Source organism: Pteropus alecto, unplaced genomic scaffold (genome assembly GCF_000325575.1).
Source record: "Pteropus alecto unplaced genomic scaffold, ASM32557v1 scaffold354, whole genome shotgun sequence".
Taxonomy (NCBI): domain Eukaryota; kingdom Metazoa; phylum Chordata; class Mammalia; order Chiroptera; family Pteropodidae; genus Pteropus; species Pteropus alecto.
The window spans coordinates 754,485-775,054 of record NW_006435759.1 but is presented as its reverse complement, the minus strand read 5'-3'; the positions used below and the strand labels follow the sequence as shown (position 1 = coordinate 775,054).

General features: G+C 50.9%; 2 protein-coding genes across 2 annotated transcripts in view; one reads left to right on the top strand and one right to left on the bottom strand.

Moving 5' to 3' along the window:
- Nucleotides 1–20,373, bottom strand: part of TTC21A (tetratricopeptide repeat domain 21A) — a 32,061-nt gene extending 11,688 nt beyond the window's left edge. The window contains exons 1-14 of the mRNA XM_025046035.1: nucleotides 20,200–20,373; nucleotides 18,837–18,966; nucleotides 17,906–18,016; nucleotides 17,055–17,221; nucleotides 15,592–15,714; nucleotides 13,494–13,651; nucleotides 11,872–11,956; nucleotides 10,113–10,211; nucleotides 8,977–9,169; nucleotides 5,923–6,020; nucleotides 5,554–5,754; nucleotides 4,730–4,859; nucleotides 2,297–2,454; nucleotides 1,845–2,060 (exon numbers count right to left, since the gene is read on the bottom strand). Of these exons, the coding sequence (XP_024901803.1) occupies nucleotides 1,845–2,060; nucleotides 2,297–2,454; nucleotides 4,730–4,859; nucleotides 5,554–5,754; nucleotides 5,923–6,020; nucleotides 8,977–9,169; nucleotides 10,113–10,211; nucleotides 11,872–11,956; nucleotides 13,494–13,651; nucleotides 15,592–15,714; nucleotides 17,055–17,221; nucleotides 17,906–18,016; nucleotides 18,837–18,966; nucleotides 20,200–20,226 (1,896 nt within the window). The 5' untranslated portion in view covers nucleotides 20,227–20,373. The remainder of the gene's footprint in view (nucleotides 1–1,844; nucleotides 2,061–2,296; nucleotides 2,455–4,729; nucleotides 4,860–5,553; nucleotides 5,755–5,922; nucleotides 6,021–8,976; nucleotides 9,170–10,112; nucleotides 10,212–11,871; nucleotides 11,957–13,493; nucleotides 13,652–15,591; nucleotides 15,715–17,054; nucleotides 17,222–17,905; nucleotides 18,017–18,836; nucleotides 18,967–20,199) is intronic.
- An 86-nt stretch (nucleotides 20,374–20,459) lies between these two features.
- The window catches only part of GORASP1 (golgi reassembly stacking protein 1), a 10,965-nt gene continuing 10,854 nt past the window's right edge, over nucleotides 20,460–20,570 (top strand). The window contains exon 1 of the mRNA XM_015588516.2: nucleotides 20,460–20,478. The gene's annotated coding sequence lies outside the window, so the exon portion shown is untranslated. The remainder of the gene's footprint in view (nucleotides 20,479–20,570) is intronic.

Below are 20,570 nucleotides of genomic sequence, written 5' to 3'. Positions count from 1 at the left end.
TCTTGTGTTCTACTTTGAGCTCATTTTACAAGGCTCGATGTTCTTTTTCTTTTCATTGAGTGTGGAAACATTTTTTGAAAAAATTTTTCTTTGTATTTTTCATGTGTCATGAAAATTCTAAGTGTAATCTTGTCTTTTGCCTATTATTTTGCCCTCCCTCCCTTTCCCTCCTGCTTGCTTTCCTTCCTTCTTTCCTTCTTTCCTTCCTTCCTTCCTTCCTTCCTTCCTTCCTTCCTCCCTCCCCCCCTCCCTCCTCCCGTCCTTCCCTCCTTTCCTTCCTTCCCTCCCTCCCTTCCTTCCTTCCTTCCTTCCTTCCTTCCTTCCTTCCTTCCTTCCTTCCTTCTTTTCTTCCTTCCATGACCTCTAGAGTTCCATGTTAGACTCCTGATCATCACTCGGCCTCTAATGCAAACAGCTGTAACTAACTCTGCCCTTTTCTCATTAACTAGGCTGGGAAAAGAGAGTACCCTAGCACAGCTGCCCTCGGGGCAGATCTCGCCTTGGCTTTTTCCATTGGCATAGCCCTAGGGTCAGGATGGAAGCCCCTGGCTCACAGTGAAGGCCACAGCTCACAGATCTGTTATCTAAGCTGAGCAAAGTACAAAACTGTTATCAGGTTATTTCCCTCCTTACTTTCCTCTGGCTCACCTCTCCTACTAGGGATTCTGGGACAGAGAAAACCACGGGCATTTCAGAAGGGAGCTCTTGTTCAGTAGCCCTGCCCTTCCATGGGCTGGAAGTGGGTTCTTCCAGGAATGTCCCCGCTTTTCCTGTGGCTTGACCACATCCCCGGTTCAGAAAGTTTCAAGCAAATGCCAGAACCTCAGGTCCCCCATTCACTACACCTTGCTTTTTCTCTCCCACCCACGGTAACTTCAGAAAAGACAGGGGCTTCGTGGCCTGTTCTCCTTCATCCCCAGCTCCCGTCACAGTGCTTGGCATACAGTAGGTCCTCAGTCAATAGCTGAATAAATGGCTGATTGAGTCAATTATGTATAGAGAGGCAGTTGTTTCCTAATTTTGTTACAGATGAAGATTCTTTCTCTGCTTAAAATTCTTTTGTTCCTTTTAGCAGATTTAAAGGAGAGAAGTTCTGTAAACAGGCTTCCACATTCCCATCTTTGCCCAGAAGGAGATTTTAACTTTAAAGAGAAAAGGTCTCATGGGCTGGTTCCTTATCTATTGCAGGGTCATCATTGGAGGAGGCAGGATGCCCAGTACTGGTAGATCATGGAGATGAGCCTGGACCTCTGCTGACAAACCCCTTCTTGGTGAGCAGGTGAGGCCAGTGAGGCCAAGGGAGCATGTGGAGCCCAGCTCCCACTACCACCAGGCCTCGCCCTTGCTTCTGTGTCCCTCATTACTCCCGAGCACCAGCAAAAAATGCCCAGGTGCTTCCTACCTTTGCCCAGCGAGGCTTTCCAAGGCTCCAGGGCTGCCTCATACAGTTAAGCAGGTTGCACACTGCAAAACTCCAAGGGGACATAGTTCATAAGGATGACGGTATAACCGGCATCCACTGGAAGTGGTGCACTGCTCAATCCGCACAACCACCTGTGGTGGCCCTGACGGGCCTGTGCTCCGCCTCCCTGAGATCCTCATGGGGACAGCGATGTAGGCAGGGGACAGATCATGCACACCCCACTCGGGTTTGGACTTTATCTTGAGGGCAGTGGGAGCCACTAAAGGCTCTTAGACAGAAGAGAGGTATGTTCCCAGATGAATAAAGGGTCAAGTCATAGCATAAGTAAACATCAGACAGAATCAAAAGGCTGCTTCCCAAGCCCTACCCTGGACCTCCAACATGACCCAGTCCCAAGGGAAGGGAGCATGGCCTTTCTTACCAGCTCCCCATTCATCCGGAGGGCATCTACCAGTTCCAGTAAGATGGACACCCGTTCGCTGGGTCGCACAGAGGGCCCGCGGGTCTTCTTGCCTTCTTCCATCTTTACAGCTGGTAATTTTGTGATCATTTTCAGGGTCTTTATGGCTTCTGGATAGTCCCCAGACTTGTTGAGGGCCCTGGCCTTGATGAAGTGGTAGAGGGGGTGGTCTCGGACCTAGACGGGCATAGCAGAGTGTGGGGCTCCAGGTCACCACCGCTGCTGCTGCTGCTCCCAGTGCCCAGAGTGGACAAAGCCCCAGGAGCCCACTGAGCCTGCCCCTGCCTTTGGGCCAGCAGAAGGGTCTGAGGGATGCAGGAAGCTCTCAGGGCTTCTCTCTTGAGGCAAGTCGGGGCTACAGCTAGGTGGGCTTTGGGATACTGAGTGGGTGACAGGACCCAGGAGACCCCCACCTGGAAGTTGTGACTGACGCCCAGCTCTAAGCAGTGGGAGCACATGGAGAAGTTGCCCTGAGCCAGGTAGATCTGGGACATGAGGAGGTGGGCGTCCACGGAGGTGGGGTCCAGCTCCAGGCAACGCTGCAGGGTACTCTGGGCATTCTCTAACTCTCCTAGAAATAACAAACAAATCTCTACATCCAGGGATCCTCAGGGACTCCAGGGACCCAAGGTGTAAAGGCAGAATTTTTCATGTTCCATTACCCAGAAATAAATACCCAAGTTGGGCATTTTACCCAGTTCTGTTCTGTTTCGCTGGGAGGCCTCCCCCTAAAATGAGAACTACACAGTTTTTGCTTTGACTGAGACAAAAGCTAGGAAACTCAAACGTCAGTTTAACACTCGCTTCTCCATGTGACCCTCAAGGAGATGGCTAAGTCACTTCACTGCTCCATCTGGAAGCTCCGGGGAACATTTAAGTCTCAATTCCCACACCTAAGAGGAGAAGAAAAGCTAATAATAACAGCAACTATAATTGCCACAACTTATGGTGCACCTGCTCAAAGCCCAACACGTGCGAAGCAGTTTGGCAAGGCTGGTTTACTCTTTGCCCAGTCCCGCGAGGTTGGTATTATTATCCTTGTCTTTTAGATATAGGACTAGGACTCCACTGAAGTAAGTCATGGACTTTAGAAGGGACAAAGTCGGCATTTAAATCCAGGGCCCTCCAGCTCCTGAGGCTGAACTCAAAATACCTGGCACTGTGGGGCTGAGAGGCCGCCCTGTAGCCAGGCTGGCCCTTAGCAGGTGGCAGTGGCAGCCAGGGGTAGGGTGCAATGAGCTGGCAGGGGGAGGGCTGTCCTCCCTCTGCATCTAGGTCCCTCAACAGCTCCTGCTCCGAGAAAAACAAAAATTGAAAACACAAGCTCAGGGTCACCAGAGGTCGGGAAGTAAAACAGGCCAGGGGGCAGTCAGGTCCCTCAACAGCCAGATCCCCCCACATAACGACCTGGCAGGTAGAAAGCACCTGTTCCTGGGTCCCTAACTCCCTGTTCCTACTCTGTGTGCAGCAGAAATGTGAAGATGTCACCATGGCAACCCCAGCAGCTAGAGACCTTGCTTTGGCCCTAAACCTCTGGGGGGTACTCCTGCCTTCACCTTGTACCAAGGAGACCCTGAAGCTGTGGATACACCTGGTGCTCAGATAAGTACTGGGAGGACCGAGGATGAAGACGGGGGAGACTTCAGCAGAGGGCAACCCATACAACGCAGCACTGGAGGACAGACACATGCCTTGGCATTCTGGAGCCTTTGGAAGCCCCCAGGGCACCAGAGACCAGCTTGGCTTTTAAGCAGACCGGGTGAAAGCCACGAAGAGAGGACGAGAGGGCACTCATGAGGGTTCTCTCCCTCTTCCCCTCTCTCTCCAGGATCTGGCCTTGAGATGGGAGAAGGATGCCATCCTGGCCACCCAGAAGCTCTGAAAGTCTGATGGCACTGTGTCTCACCTCACCACGAGGCCTGCCCGACCACACTCCCACACCCCCACACCCTGCTTAAGTTTTCTCCATAGCATTATTGTGTCCTAAAAAAACAATACAATATTCTTAGTGGTTACATCCTTACTAGAACACAAACTCCACGAGGGAATTTCTGCCTATTCTGAATACTCCTGGATCCTACTGTCAGAGCAGCGCCTGCACGTAATGACATAATGGGGTGCAGTGGCTAGCACCTGCCACAGACCACGCAATCAGCAAAAGGCCTGGGTGGGAGAGACCCCTGCTGGCGAGGGAAGTTAGGAAGGTTTCTGGGGATTGGAAGGAATGGGCAGGTTGGGTGAGTGTGTGCGTGTGTGCGTGTGTGCGTGTGTGTGCGCGCGTGTGCCATCCTGGCCACCCAGAAGCTCTGAAAGTCTGATGGCACTGTGTCTCACCTCACCACGAGGCCTGCCCGACCACACTCCCACACCCCCACACCCTGCTTAAGTTTTCTCCATAGCATTATTGTGTCCTAAAAAAACAATACAATATTCTTAGTGGTTACATCCTTACTAGAACACAAACTCCACGAGGGAATTTCTGCCTATTCTGAATACTCCTGGATCCTACTGTCAGAGCAGCGCCTGCACGTAATGACATAATGGGGTGCAGTGGCTAGCACCTGCCACAGACCACGCAATCAGCAAAAGGCCTGGGTGGGAGAGACCCCTGCTGGCGAGGGAAGTTAGGAAGGTTTCTGGGGATTGGAAGGAACGGGCAGGTTGGGTGAGTGTGTGCGTGTGTGCGTGTGTGCGTGTGTGTGCGTGCGTGTGTGTGTGTAAAGTAACCCAGGCAGGAAGCCCATGGACACTAACCCAGGGGCAGAAGTCCCACCAGGTGTCTGAATAGATAAACATATGTGGGAGGACGCAAGGCCCCACCTGGCCACCAGGACCCACAGGCTCACCTGAGAGATACTTGACCTGAGCCATGACATACAGGGGGTCGATCAGAGCTGGTGCTGCTTTCACCACAGGATTCAAGATCACAGCAACTTGTTTAAGAAGCGGAGACACGATCTGGCCTGGCAACCTGGGCTGTAGGGACACGGGGGTCTGGCTGTGCGGGTCCCCTGCTCTAAGAGAGACTCCTGGAGTTCTCAGAAAACATTCTCTCAGTGAAGGAATTTACTTTACTCTACACGTATTTATTATCCACTCTGTACTATCTAGTGCTAGAGCATAAGCTCCAGACAATGGAGACTTTGTTTTGTTCACGTTTCTGTCCCCTGTACCTAGCATGGTATCTGGCAGATGGTAGCACACTCAATAAATATTTGTGGAGTGACTCATTACAAGGCATGAGGGTACATTAGGCGTGTAAGATATGATCCTTGCCCATAAGGAATCTCGACTGGCTGGGAAAGCAGGACCGACAAGTAAAGACTAACATATTTCTTAGAAGACTTCTCTAGGATAAAGGCAGGGGCATGGGCCAGTGCCTGGCCCCTCACGTGAGGTCCCTAGACCAGCAGCAGTGGCATTTCCTGGAGGTTTGTTTGAGATGCAGGGCTTCAAAGAAGTCAGTATCTGCACTGGAACAATGCCCAGGTGACCTGAATGCTGCACGTGCAAGTTTGAAAAGCACTGGGTTCCCCAACTACCGGGGGCTCAGAGCAGACTGGTGATCAGCCAGGTGAGATACCTGCCTCTGTCGGAACCTGTACTCCAGCTCTCTCCCCCGCCCCGACCCCGACCCCCTATGAAGATGTGCCTTGTACCCTGCTCTAACCTGCCTGGGGCAGAAGAACAAGTACTCCCTGGCGATGCAGACCAAGAAGAGAGGGTCCAGTTTTTCAAAGTACTCAGAGCCCAGGGGGAGGCCCTGCATGCCAGAGAAGTGCAGCTCCACAGCCTCCTTCAGCAGCGCTGTGGCCTCCTGCTCCCCCTTGTGCTTCCTGGACGCCAAAAGGGCTTGGAGGAAAATCAGCACCTGTGGAGGGAGGCGCAAGTCTGGAATCAATGCCAGCTGGGCTCAGTCGGTAGATGAGGGCAAAGCAGAAGTCCAGGCCATCTTGGCTGCTCTCTGCTGAAGACTGGGGGTGGGAGGAGGGTGGGGGACACACTTCTGGAGCAACCTGCGCCCCCAGAGAGCTCTGACCTCAGATTTCCCCAGGGACTGCTGCACCTCCTTCAGGAATTCCAGCTGGTGCTCAGCTTCCTCCAGGCGGCCCTCTAAGATCTGGCACCAGATGATCCCTGGAAATGGGACAGAACAAGGATGAGCGGCCAGCTCCGAGGCAGAGATAGCAGGCCAGCAGGCCAGCAGGCCAATGAACACGAGTAGGACAGTGGAAGGAAGGGTCTCAGGCAAGGACCTTTTCCAACATCTTCATAAACTTAGGAGTGATACATGCTCATGGTAAAGAATTCAAATCCTAAGGCAATACAGAAAAAATATCCATAGTTCATGGTCTGGCTTTAACCATATTTCTCTCCAGAGATAACCACCATTAATAATTTGGGGTATATTCCTCCAAACATCTTTCTAAGCATTTATATGTTATTAATTTGTACACATGTTTTTGCCTGTTCCAATTCCTGAAGTAGAGTCGATGGGTCAAAGGGCATGCATATCTAAAATATTGAGACAAGGCCAACTTGTCCTCCAAAGAAATTTTAATTAATATTACTGCCAAGAATTTGAAAGTGTCCTTCCTGAAAACCCCACAGATATGCTTTACTCTTTGCCAGTCTAAACAGTGAATAGTAACTTATTTTAATTCACATTCTTTTGATTATTAGGGAAGATGAACATCTTTTCATATATTAATGGCCTTTTCTTTTTCTACTGTGAATTTCTTGTTCATAGCTTTTGCCAGTTTTTTCTTTCGGGGTGATTTTTTTCCTTCATATATTATGATTATTAACCCTCTGTAGTGAACATTTTCTATTAGTTTGCCACTTACCTTTTAACTATTTTTACAGTGTCTTTTGTCATTCATTAGTTTAAAAATTTTACATAGTTAAATCAGTAAAAATATTTTCCTTTACAGCTTCTGAGTTTGCTGTCATACTTCGAACCACCTCCCTCCCCAGGGAACCCAAGTCCAATTTAATTTTTATGTTTAAACACTTAATTCATCTGGAATTTATTTTTGAGTATGGTGTGAGATGGGGGATTTACTTTTAGTTTTTCCTTGTTGGCTGAGGACAGGTATCCAACCATGAGACCTTGAAATGCTATTGGTTTGAAATATTATCTTTATCATAAGACCTGTTTCTATATCATTTTATCTATTTGTTTATTCCGGCGTTGGTCTCAAGCTGACTTAACTACTATTGTTTTGTGATATATTTTGTATCTGGGAGGATAAATCCCTCCTGTTCCCACTGTTCTTTTACGGCTATTTCTTGGTCATCCTGGTGTATTTATTACTGACGGCCTTCCTAATCGCCATCTTGGTTTTCCATTATATCCGGCCCACTCTTTGGCTCATCTATGTAATTTTTTACTTTGCAATCATATTTTTAATTTTCAACAACTCTTTCTTGTTCTCTGTAATTTTTTTTCATAGTAGCACGTTCTTTACTCATTGACATAACAGGCTCTGAAGCCAGCCAGCTCTAGAACTGTTTTGTTGGGGAAAGTCTCTTCTGTATCCAGACTTAACTTTGCTCCTCAGAGGGCCATGGCTTTGCACGTTCTGCTCGGCCCCTCTTTCAAACTACTAGCAGATTTACAAATGGACTAGACTAATGAGTACTAGCAACTGGGCAGATTTCCCAAATTGTTAAGGTTACTGACTTTCTCAGACAGGCCAGATAAGATGGTGGTGACTCCGGGACGCGCGCGGGTGGGCTCAGCCTGGGTTGGTGTGTGGGACGGAGTCTGTCCAGTGCACTTCCCTTCTGGCTGACTGGCTGGGGCTCTCCCTTAAATGAGGAAGTGGCGAAGGGCTCAGCTGGTGGAGGAACGTTTTAGGGGATTTTGCCTATATGCTGAGCAGCCAAGTCTTTTTGTCCTTCATGTCCCTGTGATGCTGGGAGGTCATCGCTTTGCTGTGCTCCCTCCAGAGCCTCCTCGAGCCCATTTCTGATTGTCAACAATCCTCCCGTTATCTCGCTGACTACCCCATGGCATGTTTTTACTCTCAGCCTCTGGTGACCCCAAGCTTGTGTTTTTAATTTTTGTTTTTCCTGGAGCTCTCTGGGGAAAGCTGGTCTACTCGGTATCTACCTAACTTGTCTCTGTCCATGCTGGCTCATGGGTTTCCAGGCCGGCCTGGAGTTTTCATGCATTTGATGTTATCTGCTTTACATCTTCTAGGAATGTGAAGTTCTCAAAGTTTCTGGTTCACAGGGGCACCTGTCCCTCTTTCTAGGGCTGCATTATCTTTTTTAAGCACCTTCCATTATTTTCGTGGGATCTAGGGATGGAGGGAGAGGCATGGACTGAGGAGTCAGACTGATACCCTGCATCAGAAACTAAGACGGACCATTCTGACAACTCCGCTGCACTGATGAGGAACTGGAGTGTAGAGAGACGTGACTTGCCCCCGCAAGGACACAGGGTCTCAGAGCCAGGGCAGGAAGCAGGCCCTGGACCATATGGCCACCTCAACCCAACCTGAACATTGCTCGTTCGAAATTCACCAGAGACCATGGACTGGAGGCCTTTTCAAAATGTGTAAAATGAAAACTGGGCTCTGGAAAATTCATCTGACATTTATATAAAGGGGAACGGGAGTATCAGAACAGACAGGGAAGTAAAACTCTCAAAAATACTGGCTCCGGTGGCCTTTTAGCTCAGGGGCTGCAGAGGGAGGGTCTGCAGAGGTGAGGCTAGAGGCTTTAGGGGTGGGGTATGCTGGGGCTAGGACTGTCTCCAACACTGACCTGTGGGGCCTGAGAAGCAGCAGGGCTGACCAAGCATAAGGGATAGGCTGTCAGTCTTGCAGGGGGTCAGGGTATAGAAGCAGAGATCTGATGTAGATCAGAGTGGCTTTGAACACACTTTTGAGAATTCCTGTGTCTCTTACATCTATGCTTTTAGACTCATGGAAAGGCACCCTGTCATATAATGTATCCCCAAACTCACACACCCTCTGGGGAGAATGCATTCCCATACCTCTCTTTTGGACTCATGGAGGCTACCCTACTTGGCTCCCAAAACCCATCCTCCCACACCCTGCCCTGACCAGCCTGCACAGACCTGTCAAGGCAGCCACATTGCTCTCATCCAGTTTCATGGCCTCCGAGTACCACAGAGATGCCTCCTTCACTTGGTCCTGCAGGATGAAGAGATGGCCCAGCTCTGTGGCCATGTGGGCGTAGAAAGGTGTGGCTATGAAAGTACGCTCGATGAAGCTACACACTAGCCTCAGAATCACCTGGTGCTTTCCGCACTGCAAGGAATCGACACACGGGTTGGGGAGATCAGTCAGCCCAGCCTGTCCGAACAAGGCCACGTCAGAATTGGGGGTCACTTTGACAGGAGAGCACAAGAGGTACCCTACATCCAGGCAGCTGGCTCTGTGTAGCTAGCTATCCAGCTCCCAAAGAACCTGTGGAAACTGTCTCCAGGCACAGGGCCTTCCAAGGGCCCCGTACCCTGTCTGGCCATAGTAATTGGTCCAATGAATCACCAAGAAGTTTTTCAAAAATTGAAGCTCGGTGAGAGAAGCTCTTTAGGTCCCATTGATGAGAAGTGGCCTTAAAGGCCGTGAGCAGCCACGTCCCCTGCCATGTCTGGAGAATGAGGCAGAGAGAATCAGACCCAGACACGGAGGGAGAGAAGGTATCCCAGGGGTATTCGATCCCATAGTTCTGGTCTCTGAGGCCCCAGAGCGGCCCCTGTTCTTATGGCAAGTCCTTGCTTTGGTGCTGAAGGGTCTGACAGAGACAGACTGTTTGGCAGCCTAGTCTGTTTGCACCTTGCCCAATATCAGAGAGGCCTAGGCAAGCCAGCTTTCCAAGGTCACTTCCACAGAAAGACTATGGAAGCTGGGCACCCAAGGCCAGAGTGGGGTGACTATTGCACAACAGCAGTAATACCGCCCTCTTTCCCCAAATAAGACTCCTCCTACTCTGCAGGCACTGCCAGACCTCAGCTCCCTGATCTCAACACCTCTGAGGGGCACCTGGGCCAAGGATACAAAGTACACATGATACTGGTGCTGGCCAAAGGCAGGCAGAGGCCACAGGGTGTGGGCCACCAGCCCAAGAGGCCAAGTTTGAGCCAGAGCGGGGAGGGGCAGTGTACTTGAGGAGCTTCTAGGGGGCCGTAGGGCTCCCCTGTGGAACACAGTGAGAGGTACTAGTGCAGAAACCAGGAAAGAGCCTTCTTACCAGTCTGCTAACCACAAGAATTTTATTTAGATGGAGGCTTGGATTTTGGGGCTCTCTTGTCTCTAGCGCCTTAATCAGATTTCTAACGTGCTCAGCAGCCTGCGGGGACAAAACAAAAAATGCCAAAGGCAATATGTCAAACGGGAGTTGAGCAGAGGTTCTCAACCCTGGCTGCATATCATAAAAATGCCCACGTCTGGGAGCCAGCCCCAGAGACTCAGGTTTAACTGGACTTGGGTGGGCCCAGGCATCACAGCCCCACAGATGAAGCTTCCAGGAACATTGTTCGCCCAAGAGCTGACACTGCCTGCCCCTTTGATCATGAATTCGTGAAGAGAAGCTGCCCTTTCAGACCCACCCAGGCAGAGCGAGGAGCCAGCTGTCACTATGCCCGCCCTGTGGCCCACCAGGCCAGCAGCTGACCCCCTGAGCTGGCCCAGGAGCAGATGGTCAGGACGGGTCCCTGGCCCCGAGCCTCTGCTCAGTTGTGACATGAGTCACCACATTGGTGCCTGTCTGTCATTCCGGTGAATCTTCCCAAGAGCCCTGCAAGTCAGTGTAACTATCTGTATTTTCCAGTTCAGCAGCTGCAGGGGCAGAAAGGTTAGGTAATTTGCCCAAGGTTACCCGGCCAACTAGGTGACTGAGTGACTCCAAAGTCTGTTTCAACTGACTCCTCTGCCCACTCTCTCCCCAGGAGTCGGGAGTTCTTAGTTCCCAGCTGCAAAGAAGTGCCAGGAGAGAAACCCCTATGGGGCGGGCCCACTCTACTTAGAGAGTGTGAGAAAGATTAGAACTGGGCAGCTTGGGCTGGGGCAAGGGTTTGAAGTGGGGGCACAGGAGGGGCATTACATGCTAACCCTGCCCGTGAAACTAACCCCTAGGCCCGGCCCTAGGAAAGCCTGCTTGGGGCTCTGGGGTCACAGGGAGCTGAGGACAGGCCTACCCTCACGCTGGGGCCATTTTCGAGGGTTTCTCCCAAATATAGACTATCTCCTCCACCTCACCCCACCCCACAAAATCCATAATCCCAGAAGGAAGCAGAAGCTTCCTCTTCCTGCCATGACCTCTTAGAGACTCTTGACTCGCCACACTTTCCACAGAGTCAGTGTATTTATTCCGAAGGCAAGGTTTGGGCTGAAAACACAAACTCTTTTTGAGAGTAAGAACCTGTCTGTGCCTTGAGGTATTCATTCAGAATTCTAGGTATTTCTGACTGCATTTGAGGGCCATTTTGAGTTTCTTTGGAAAACTACAGGTGCAAGTTCAGGGCCAGGGCGTGCCTGGTCAATGTCTGAGCAATTCCAATCATTCCCTAAAAAAATGGCATTTCTTAAAATCTGAAACACAACGATGATGCTTATTGGTCAACCAGATCAAGTTATAAAGTGCACCAGGCACTGTTCCAAGTTCTCGTCACCTTGTTTAGTCCTTACGACAACCTTACGATGTGGGTGGAATTAGCTCCATTTTATAAATGAGGATCCTGGGGCTTATCCAGGTGGAGACACCTGCCTAGGCGCACACAGGGAACACTTGGCAGAACCAGAGTCAACCTCACTGCCTGCCTTTAGAACTGTATTGCACAAAGACCAAACCGGAGCAGACCTCCTTGGCAAGGAGTATGGAGGAAGGGGGACAAAAGGAGCTAAGATCCAGGGAGCGCCCTCCAAAGCCTTGGGGATGAAGGTGTTTTGAGGGGTTCCTCCTTGGCTATGTTTGTTTCAAGGCGTAACTTCTAAGTCTCAAAAGAACTTACTGTGGTCACGTTTCCTTCTCTTGCAAGCTCATGCACAGCTAGAATCTGACAGGCATCAATATTGCTTTCATCTTTTTCTAGGATTCTGAAATAGGAAGAAGAGCCACATGAATGAAGAGTATTTATAGGCAAGGCTAGGATGGTGTGGCGGCAACTTCTGATCGTCTTCTCATATCTATCCCCCGCCCACCCTCCCCACCCCCCGCTTTTTTTTTTTAATAAAAGGACTCCCAACCTGGTGGGGCACATGGCTATCCAGAATAAAGACTGCATTTCCCAGCTTCACTTTGTAGCTTAGGTGTGGCCACGTGATTAAGTTTTGGCCAATAGGATGTATGTGAAAGCGCCCAGTGTGATACACAGTGGTGCCTTCCATTTTTTCTTTTCTCCTTCCTGCTGTCTGGAGTGTGGCCCACATGAGCAGCATCCTACGAATGGCATCCTAGAAATCAGCAGGGAGATAGAACGGGCCTGGGACCTTACAGAGTTGAGGGGCCACCCCAGCCCTGGATGGCCACTTAAACGTTTTCCTTAGAGAGGAATAACCTTTTATTTTTATTTAAGTCACATATTTTGGGTGTCTTTGTGACAGAAGCCTATTCATATCCCAACCAACACAGACATGACCATGGTACCAGGGTTGGGGGTGGGCAGAGAGGTGCTTGCAGCTGCATGATTGAAAGGCACTTTGGTTTCTACTATGTGTCATTGTAAACATGCAGTTTCTGATCATACTATGGAGTTTTTCAATATTCTATTTCTTTATAAGAAACTCCATATTTTTCCCTCTACAGGGAAGGAAGAGGTTTGTTTTCTTTTCTTCAGAACTGTGCTATATATTACCACACAATTGAGTAGCAATTCATAGTGATGACTTAATAGTCCATTAACTTTTTTCAGGGAGAAAATAAGTATTGTATATATCAGAATGATTTGATTTAAGTTTGTTAAGGTATTAGAACTTAAGGAGATAAGCTTGTTATCTAGAAAATTCATTCTTAAAAACTTCCATCAAGCATCCCTCCCCCTGAAGCTGTCTTTCTTTCTATTCACAGTAAAAATACTTCAAGATCGCCCCATACTTGATGTCCTCCTTCCACAAGTCCCAATGACTCCTGAACTCTCCACTGTCTTGCCAACATGCCCGGCCTCAGACTAAAAGTCTTCTCTCAGTCACCCATGACCTCTTTTCCCCTAAAGTTATTTTTTAAAAGTTGGTATTAAAGTATATCATACCCGTAGTTTAAAAAAATGAAATAATGCAGTAGTTCCTAGTCCTGTTCTCTGTTTACCCTCCCCTCCCCCCGACTCCTGCTGCTTTTGAGTTCCTTTGGTAGTTCTCCATCTCTCCTTTAAATAATATGCTTAGACCTCCTGGTATGCCTACTTCTTGATTTGTCCATTATAGGCCGGAGCTGCTGGCTTTCTGCCATGACAGGTAGGTGGTAGTTCATATCCGTCCTCCCTCCCCGCCGTATCTTGATAACGACCCTATCAGTCCCATAACTCCTCCGGGGGCAATTATTATGTTTATGTCTTGTTCCATCAAATACACAGTATCTCTCATCTCCCCACCTTGTAAGATGGGGATACGAGCAGCACTGTGGACCCTCGCCCCTCACCTGTGTCCTGTTTCTACTGTCTGCTCCCAGTCCTGCCGAGCCAAGAACAGCTTCATCTTCAGGACCAAGGCCGGAAGGAAGCTCCCCGAGGCAACGGTGATCTGGTTCACCACCTCCAGGGCCCCCGAATAGTTCTGCTGTGTCATGTAGTATGTTGCCTGTCCAGAGCCAAAGAGAAGAGCCTCTGCCAGTGCCCATGAAGAGAGCTGGGGGGGTCAGTGTCTCCACCAGGACAGGAGCAGAGCCCGACCCATGGGCACTCAGAGTGACCAGCCCAGGTCCACAGCAGTCTTGGGTTCTGGGACCAGCAAGGCAGGGGCTCTGGGGAGACAGCTGAGGCCAGAGCAGGCCAGGGCTAAGGCAAGGCCATGTGAGCACCCCGCCCCCAAGTTGGAGAGCTGGGGTCGCTGGGCGCTTTCCACAGTTCTGCAAACGGCCCATTCATTTCCCATTTATTTTCCTGAAGTTCATCACTGAACACTGCTCAGTGGGGCCCAGGGCAGTCACTTGGTTGCAGACAACCCCCTCTATACCAAGGCTGCAGTGCTCTGTCTCTGTCAAGTACCACCAGGCTGGAGTGGTGGCCTCTGCAGGCCAGTGCCAGCCACCAGGTTCTCCTGAGTGAGTCATGACACAGGTGCCTGAAGGGCAGAGAGCAATGCTCCTAAAAGATTTGAAACTGGACTCTGAAAAATCTAAAAGGATGGCTTATGCTAGACCTACAGTAACTACTCCATGAAGAGATGGATTCAAACAAGGGATTATTCTAAATAAAGATTTATTCATAAATGTGTTCAGTGCAGGACTCTTTCTAAGTGTACAACTGGAAACAATCTCAATATCCAAATGACAGGAGATTAGGCTGGCAAATCACTTAGGTCTATACAATAAGGGGTTGGCTGTCTGTAGACATTCAAAATGACATCTGCTGATGACAAAATCTTGCATGAAGAAAAAGAGACCAGATGATGGATTGCCCTATGATAGATTGCCCTTACAACTGTATTCAATAACAACTCTATCTCCCACCCTAAGGTGGGTCCGTATGATCCCCTTAAAGATCAGGAGAGTTGGTGGCTGGCGGCTCTCAGGGGAGCCTCCCTCTTGGGATTGCCAATGGCCGAAGGAAGCTGTCTGGTGCCAGGTCACACCCCTCTGTAAGGGGCAGCCCATACCCAGCATCTTGTCAGCAAGGGGGACAGAGAAGGGCCATCCCAGCTCCACCACAATGCCAAGTAGAGTTGCCGAGGCCTTTGCTGTGTGTGACAGCTGTGCCTGTGCCATTTGGCTGCTCCCTCTGCACAGTCCTGCTTCTTTCGATTTCCCCGCGGGTGTTGGTCCCACGGCTCTCCCTGACAGAGCTCCTGCACAAGAAACTTCATGGCTTCTGCTTCCCGGGACACCAGCCTGAGGCACACCCTGAACCCATGCACAGAAAAAAAGACTGGAAGCACTGCCCTAAAATGTTAACATGAGATATTATGGAGTGATAGGGCTCAGGATGTTATTTTAATTCGCCTTTTGACCTTTTTTAGACTTCTGGGTTTTTTTGTTTTTTTGTTTTTTTTAATGAGCACATATTCATTTTATAAGGAAGATACAAACAGAAGAGAATAAAAGGATAGTTTTTGTCTTAGATTGATTCGATGAGGGTCACACAAGAAAAAAGGAACTTAATTTAAATTAAGATCAGAAAATACGAAACATAAAACATAGCTCCCTTCTCTTACGGTCAACTAAATGAATTTAACAGGTGAGAAGAGGACGTGTGAAAGAAAGCTGTAGAGGAAAAGGTCAGTAAGGGAAACCAAAAGGCAAACGGAAAGCTGAGAGAGCTAAGGACGGACAGACCCTGAGCGGGAAACCCCGAAGGCCCCATGGGGAATGAGACGAACCGTGGCCTGAGCGGGAAGGAGGGGAGCACCGCAGTGGGCCCTGGGCTGCTGTGACCCTGACCCTCTCTGGGCCTCTGCTCCTCATCTACCAGGTGACGGGCCTGGACACTGAGAGTCTGGCCTGAGGTCACCTGGTGAGTTTCTGGCTCCAAAGGCCCAGGCAGGGACACTCCCACCCCTGCCCTCCCCTCTCCGCTGCCCACCTTTCCCATCAGCCCCAGCACATCTTTGGTGTCCTGAATTCCTTGTTCCAGGTACTTGATGGATTTCTTCACAGTGTGGGGCTTGTCTGAGGTGAGGTCCACCCAGCCTCTCAGGACATAGCCCTGGGATAGGAACAGATGAGAGATGAAGTCCATGGTCCTGCATAGCCTCAAGCCAGACTGCCTCTCCTGCCTCCTGTCACCCTTTGTCACTCCACACCCTCAGTCCCTGCCAGGTAAACTGCTTGCAGGCCCCAGGGCAGCCCTGCTCTCTCTCACTGCCAGGCCTTCGCATGATTGTTCCTTTGCCTGGAACGCCTTCCCAGCACACCACCCCTCAGACCAAATCCTTTCCCGTGATTAACTACTGCTAGTCTTTAAAACTCAGCCTAGGAGGCTGTCCTTGACCTTGCAGGCTGGGGTTGGGCCCTTCCCGTGACCCCCACAGTTCTACCCTTTACCGAGGTGCCTTGTCATTGCCTGTTTACTGGGCTCAGGAGGCCAACACGGGGCACCAGAGCAGGGCCACTGCTGTTTTCCTCACTCCTTAGACCAGCAGGGCCTGCCCTGCACGGGAAGCTGGAATGCCCTCTGGGTGAGCAGCAGCCATTCCGAGCTCAGAGCCCCCAGGCCTTGCCGGCTCTCCTCAGCCTTCACCCAGCCTTCACCAGCCTCTCCTGGCAGATGGGGTGGGCCAGGCCAGGGAGGGGAGATCCAAGGGGCCCTAGGAAGACCCTGCCCTGATGCTTCTCTTATGGCCTGGACCAGTGTTTCTCAACTATTTTCCATTAATGCTCCCCTAGGGAGCTTTTTTAGGCAGTTCTTCCCTAATCACTCTCTCCCCCTTCAAGAAATGTTACCATCACAGATACACTATCTATGTGTTATATGTATATCTGTGTTTTAGACATAAACAGGGAGATTTTTTTTACTCCTCCTCCTAGAACCAATTTTTACTCCCCTTGGGGAAAGGGTGATCTCACCCCTGCTGAGAATGCATGGCCTGGACTGAGGTTTCAAATTCTGCCATTAGGGCAGATTACTGCACGTGAGATCCGTGATATGTGAGATCTACTGTGTGAGCCACCTCTGCTATCTAGCAGATCACTGCCATGAGGAACTGCAGGCCCAGCAAAGCCAGTTCATCTAGTTTTTCAAAAAAACCAGGAAATCTGGACTTTTAGGTAAAAATCTTGTGATTTCTAAATGTCAGCAACAAAATCAAGATATTAGGACTATGGATGCAGGCCACAGAACAGCTCTCTGCAGCTTGGACTCTGGACAAATGCCAGCGTGTACCGGGCTAAGCCTGAGACAACGTGGTAGGGGCACCCGTGAGACCCAGGGTCTTGTCAGTGTCTGGCTGAGCCCTCCCCAAGGGCCCTCTGTGAGGGTAATGGCCACGTCCTCCCATGACGTGCTGAGACATTGCTCTCTTTGGCCCAAATGCGCAAAGCGAGTACCTCTCTGGAGCTGCTGGAGACTTTCAGCATGCGGTCGATGTACTCCTTGGCCTTGTCGTGGCGGCCTAGAAGCCAGAGGAAGAGGCCGGCATAGTACAGGGCAGTTCCGCTGGCCACTTTGCGAACCTCCTTCAGGCTGCTCTCCAGCTCCTGAATAGCTTCTTGGTCTGTGAATCCCAGAGAGAAGGCAGAGGATTAGTGAAGGTGAGAAGGTCTGCCTGGCCCTATAGGGGGCATTGAGGGCTGCCTCTGAGGCTCCTCAACACGTGGAGCTGACCACACAGCAGCCTGGGGCCTGGAAATCAACAACACTGTCTCCTGCAATGCCACGGGCTCTGCCCAGGCCGGAACTTGGGCTTGCTGTCTGAGATTTATCTTTTCTCCTCTGTGCCTAGCAGTTTGCTGAGTAGACAAACCAAATCTGAATCCCCTACCTCAGGCCCACAATCCATTCTGGGTGGGGAAACAGTAGTTCGTAGCCTCTGGAATCTCTTTAGAGAAGTGGAGACTAGCAGTAGAATTATTTACATCAGCTTGATTATTTTCGACAAGATCTTGACAAAGGAAAGCAGGGTATTTCCCTGACTTTTGAGGTCTTGAAGGAGGACCCCTCCAACTGTCATGCTCTCTGCCTGTGGCTCCTACTCTCTGTCCGTGGCTCCTACTCAATGTGGCTCCTACTCAATGAGGCCTCAGGGAGAAGGGGAGCAGCAGCCACTCCTCACTAGTCAATAGCACCAGCAATCACTGGGGCACATACCTCCTTATGCAGCCCTTGAGGGGCTGTGTCTCTCGACTGGGGCTCTTTTTCTCTGGTGGGGCTGGGCCCAGCTGAGCATGGCTGCACTTACCGATGGTTTCACAGCACTTGTGAGCATAAATGAGGGCCATGATGGAGCACAGGGACACGTCTGGGTGATTCCGGATGCTCTCCAAGTTGTTGATGGCATCCTGGATACGCTCTGCAAAGGGAGCCCACATAGTTATGCTCTAAGGCTCCAGGCCCGGAGGACAGGAGGCTCCGTGGCAGAGACATGGGGGTGCTTATCAGGGCTGACACAGGCTTAACACCACCTGGCTTCCCTGGGAAGCAGAGGACTAACTGATCAAAAAGATCCCTAATAGCCTGAGGTCCCTGAAGACCGAAGTTCTCTGTAAAGGCTGCTGTCACCATGGTCCAGGCTGCAAGAGGCTGGAGGGCTTGTAGCTGAGGATGTACCCATCAATATTCACGGGAATTCCCGTGAGACTGAGATTTTTGGCTGGGGGTCAGTTCTGAAGAACCTCACGGCATTTCCAGCTAGTTGCTCAAAAGCCACCAATTACATTTATTCCTCCAGGTCCACTGCTGTTGGCCACGGGCAGCTCAGCTGGCCCCTAGCCCAAGACCACCTTCTGAATGTCAGTGAGTCAGCAGCTGCATGGGCTCCACTCCTCTCTCTGCTCCTATACCATACCTACCGGTACCCATATCCACCACTTTCTCCTTTTCCTGCACTACCAGCTCTCAGCTTCCAAACCTGGAATTAGTTCAATAATCATGTGGTTATTTCTCCACCCACTCGTTGTACGGATGGAGAAACTCAGGTGCAGAGCAGCAGTAGTGAGCCCTCTGAGGTCTCAAAGTCAACTAGATATGGACTGTACAGGCTTTTGTGGATCAACCTGGGGATCTAGGCATTGAGTGTAAGACTGTTTCCATGACTGGAAGTGGGCATCCAGGTGTTGCCATAGTGCTGGGATAGTACCCAGGGCGGGAGGCCAACGCTGACAAGTCTTTACCTTCTCTGAAGACTCCATAGGCTTTAAAGAACTGTAGCACTGGGTCATTGCTGAATTTTTCCAGGCCCATGGCTGCAGCCTGCTGCACATGGCGAAAGTACTTTTCCTGGCTGTAGTAAATGATCCTAGCCTGTGAGAGGGAAGACGCAGTTGCAACGGCCCTCTGTCTCTGTTCTGACCTGCTCCCTCCCCTATTGCCTGTTCCTCCTCAGTTCTATAAAGGGAAGAGATGGAGAGCATTCAGGCCTCATCCTGTTCTTCACCAGCCCCAGGGACAAAGGAGTTTGTTTCAGAATTATCCACAGATTCCGATTCAAATGTGATGGAGGATTCAACTTAGGCTATCTTAGGAAGGGACTAAGGGGAAAGAAAGAGGACCAATAATAAGAATAATTGTACCAGTAGTTGGTTACAAGTTGTTGTGGGCTAACACCTGCTGGGAACTATATCCAGGGCTTTACATCCGTGAACTTCTGTTAGCCTCTCCATTTACTTCCCAGTTAAGGGAGCTGAAGGCCATGGAGACTGTGGCTTGACAAAGGTCATGCAGTAACAAGGGCTGAGATTTCAAAGCAAGTCTCACTTCCTCTTATGTTTTGTGGGTGCTGGGGTTGGGGATAGATGTGGTTGGGTTGTAACCAGCCTTGTGGGCCATATGAAAGGGCCCAAACATCATCCTGAGGATAACAGGAAGCAGTTGGAATGGTTTTAAGCAAGAGGAGAGAATTATTCAGATGCGTGTTTTTGCAAAAAACACTGGTGGCTGTGGATGTGGTGGGGGGAAGGGGAGTAGGAGGGGGCTGCTAGTGAAGAAAGCTGAAGCAGAGAAACCCCATTGGGATTGGGGCTGTTGCTGGTGCCCAGGGTTGAGATGGTGGTGATCCTGGGCTAGGAGATAAAAAGAAGTGGGCGACCTCAGGAAATATATAGGAGCTGACATTTCTTGCTGATAGGATCAGGGGATGGAGATGGGGAAGAGATAAGTATGGTGGGGATCAAATGGTGGTGCCATCTAAGGAGGCGGGGGACACAGAAGAGGCACAAGCAGGGGAAGGCGAAATGATAGCAAGATGATGGAGATGGGTTTGGGATGCTTTGGTTTAGAGGAGCTCGGGGACAGGACTGGGTAGGGATGCGGACTTGGGGCTTAGGGTGCACAGAAAGCACTAGAGAGGATGCACTCGCTAGAGAGAGTGAGCCGAGAAGGAAACAGGACAGCCTGTAGCCGCCGAGGACAGAGGCGGGTAAAGGGAACATCAGGAGCAGGCAGAGAGGTGGCAGGAGAGCAGCAGGGCGCGGGGGTCACCGGTCCAGGGGCGGAAAGTCCCAAAGGGAGCGGCCGGGTAGCGTCTGGGCCACGCACCATAAGGGAGGAGTCATTGCAGCTCATCTCCGGGGGCTCGCCGCTCCAAGACCGGGTCTGGTGGGGCCGCGCGGGGCGGGATTCCCGAGTCAGGGTCCTGGGCACGCCTCTCGCAGCCGGAAGTCGGAGGCGCGCGCGTCCTTGGAGACGGAGCTGCCCGCCGGTTGCTAAGAGCGTCAGAGTCAGGGGCCGGAGTAGCGAGGCGCCCACGTGACAAGGCGCTGGTAATCGAGCGCCTAGAGGGCGAGTCCCGGCTGGCGGCACCGGGTCTGTGCGCAGGTTAGGGGCACCGGCGCCGGAGCCGGGCGGTTGCCATGGGCCTGGGCGCCAGCGCCGAGCAGCCCGCGGGCGGGGCCGGGGGTCCCCCCGCC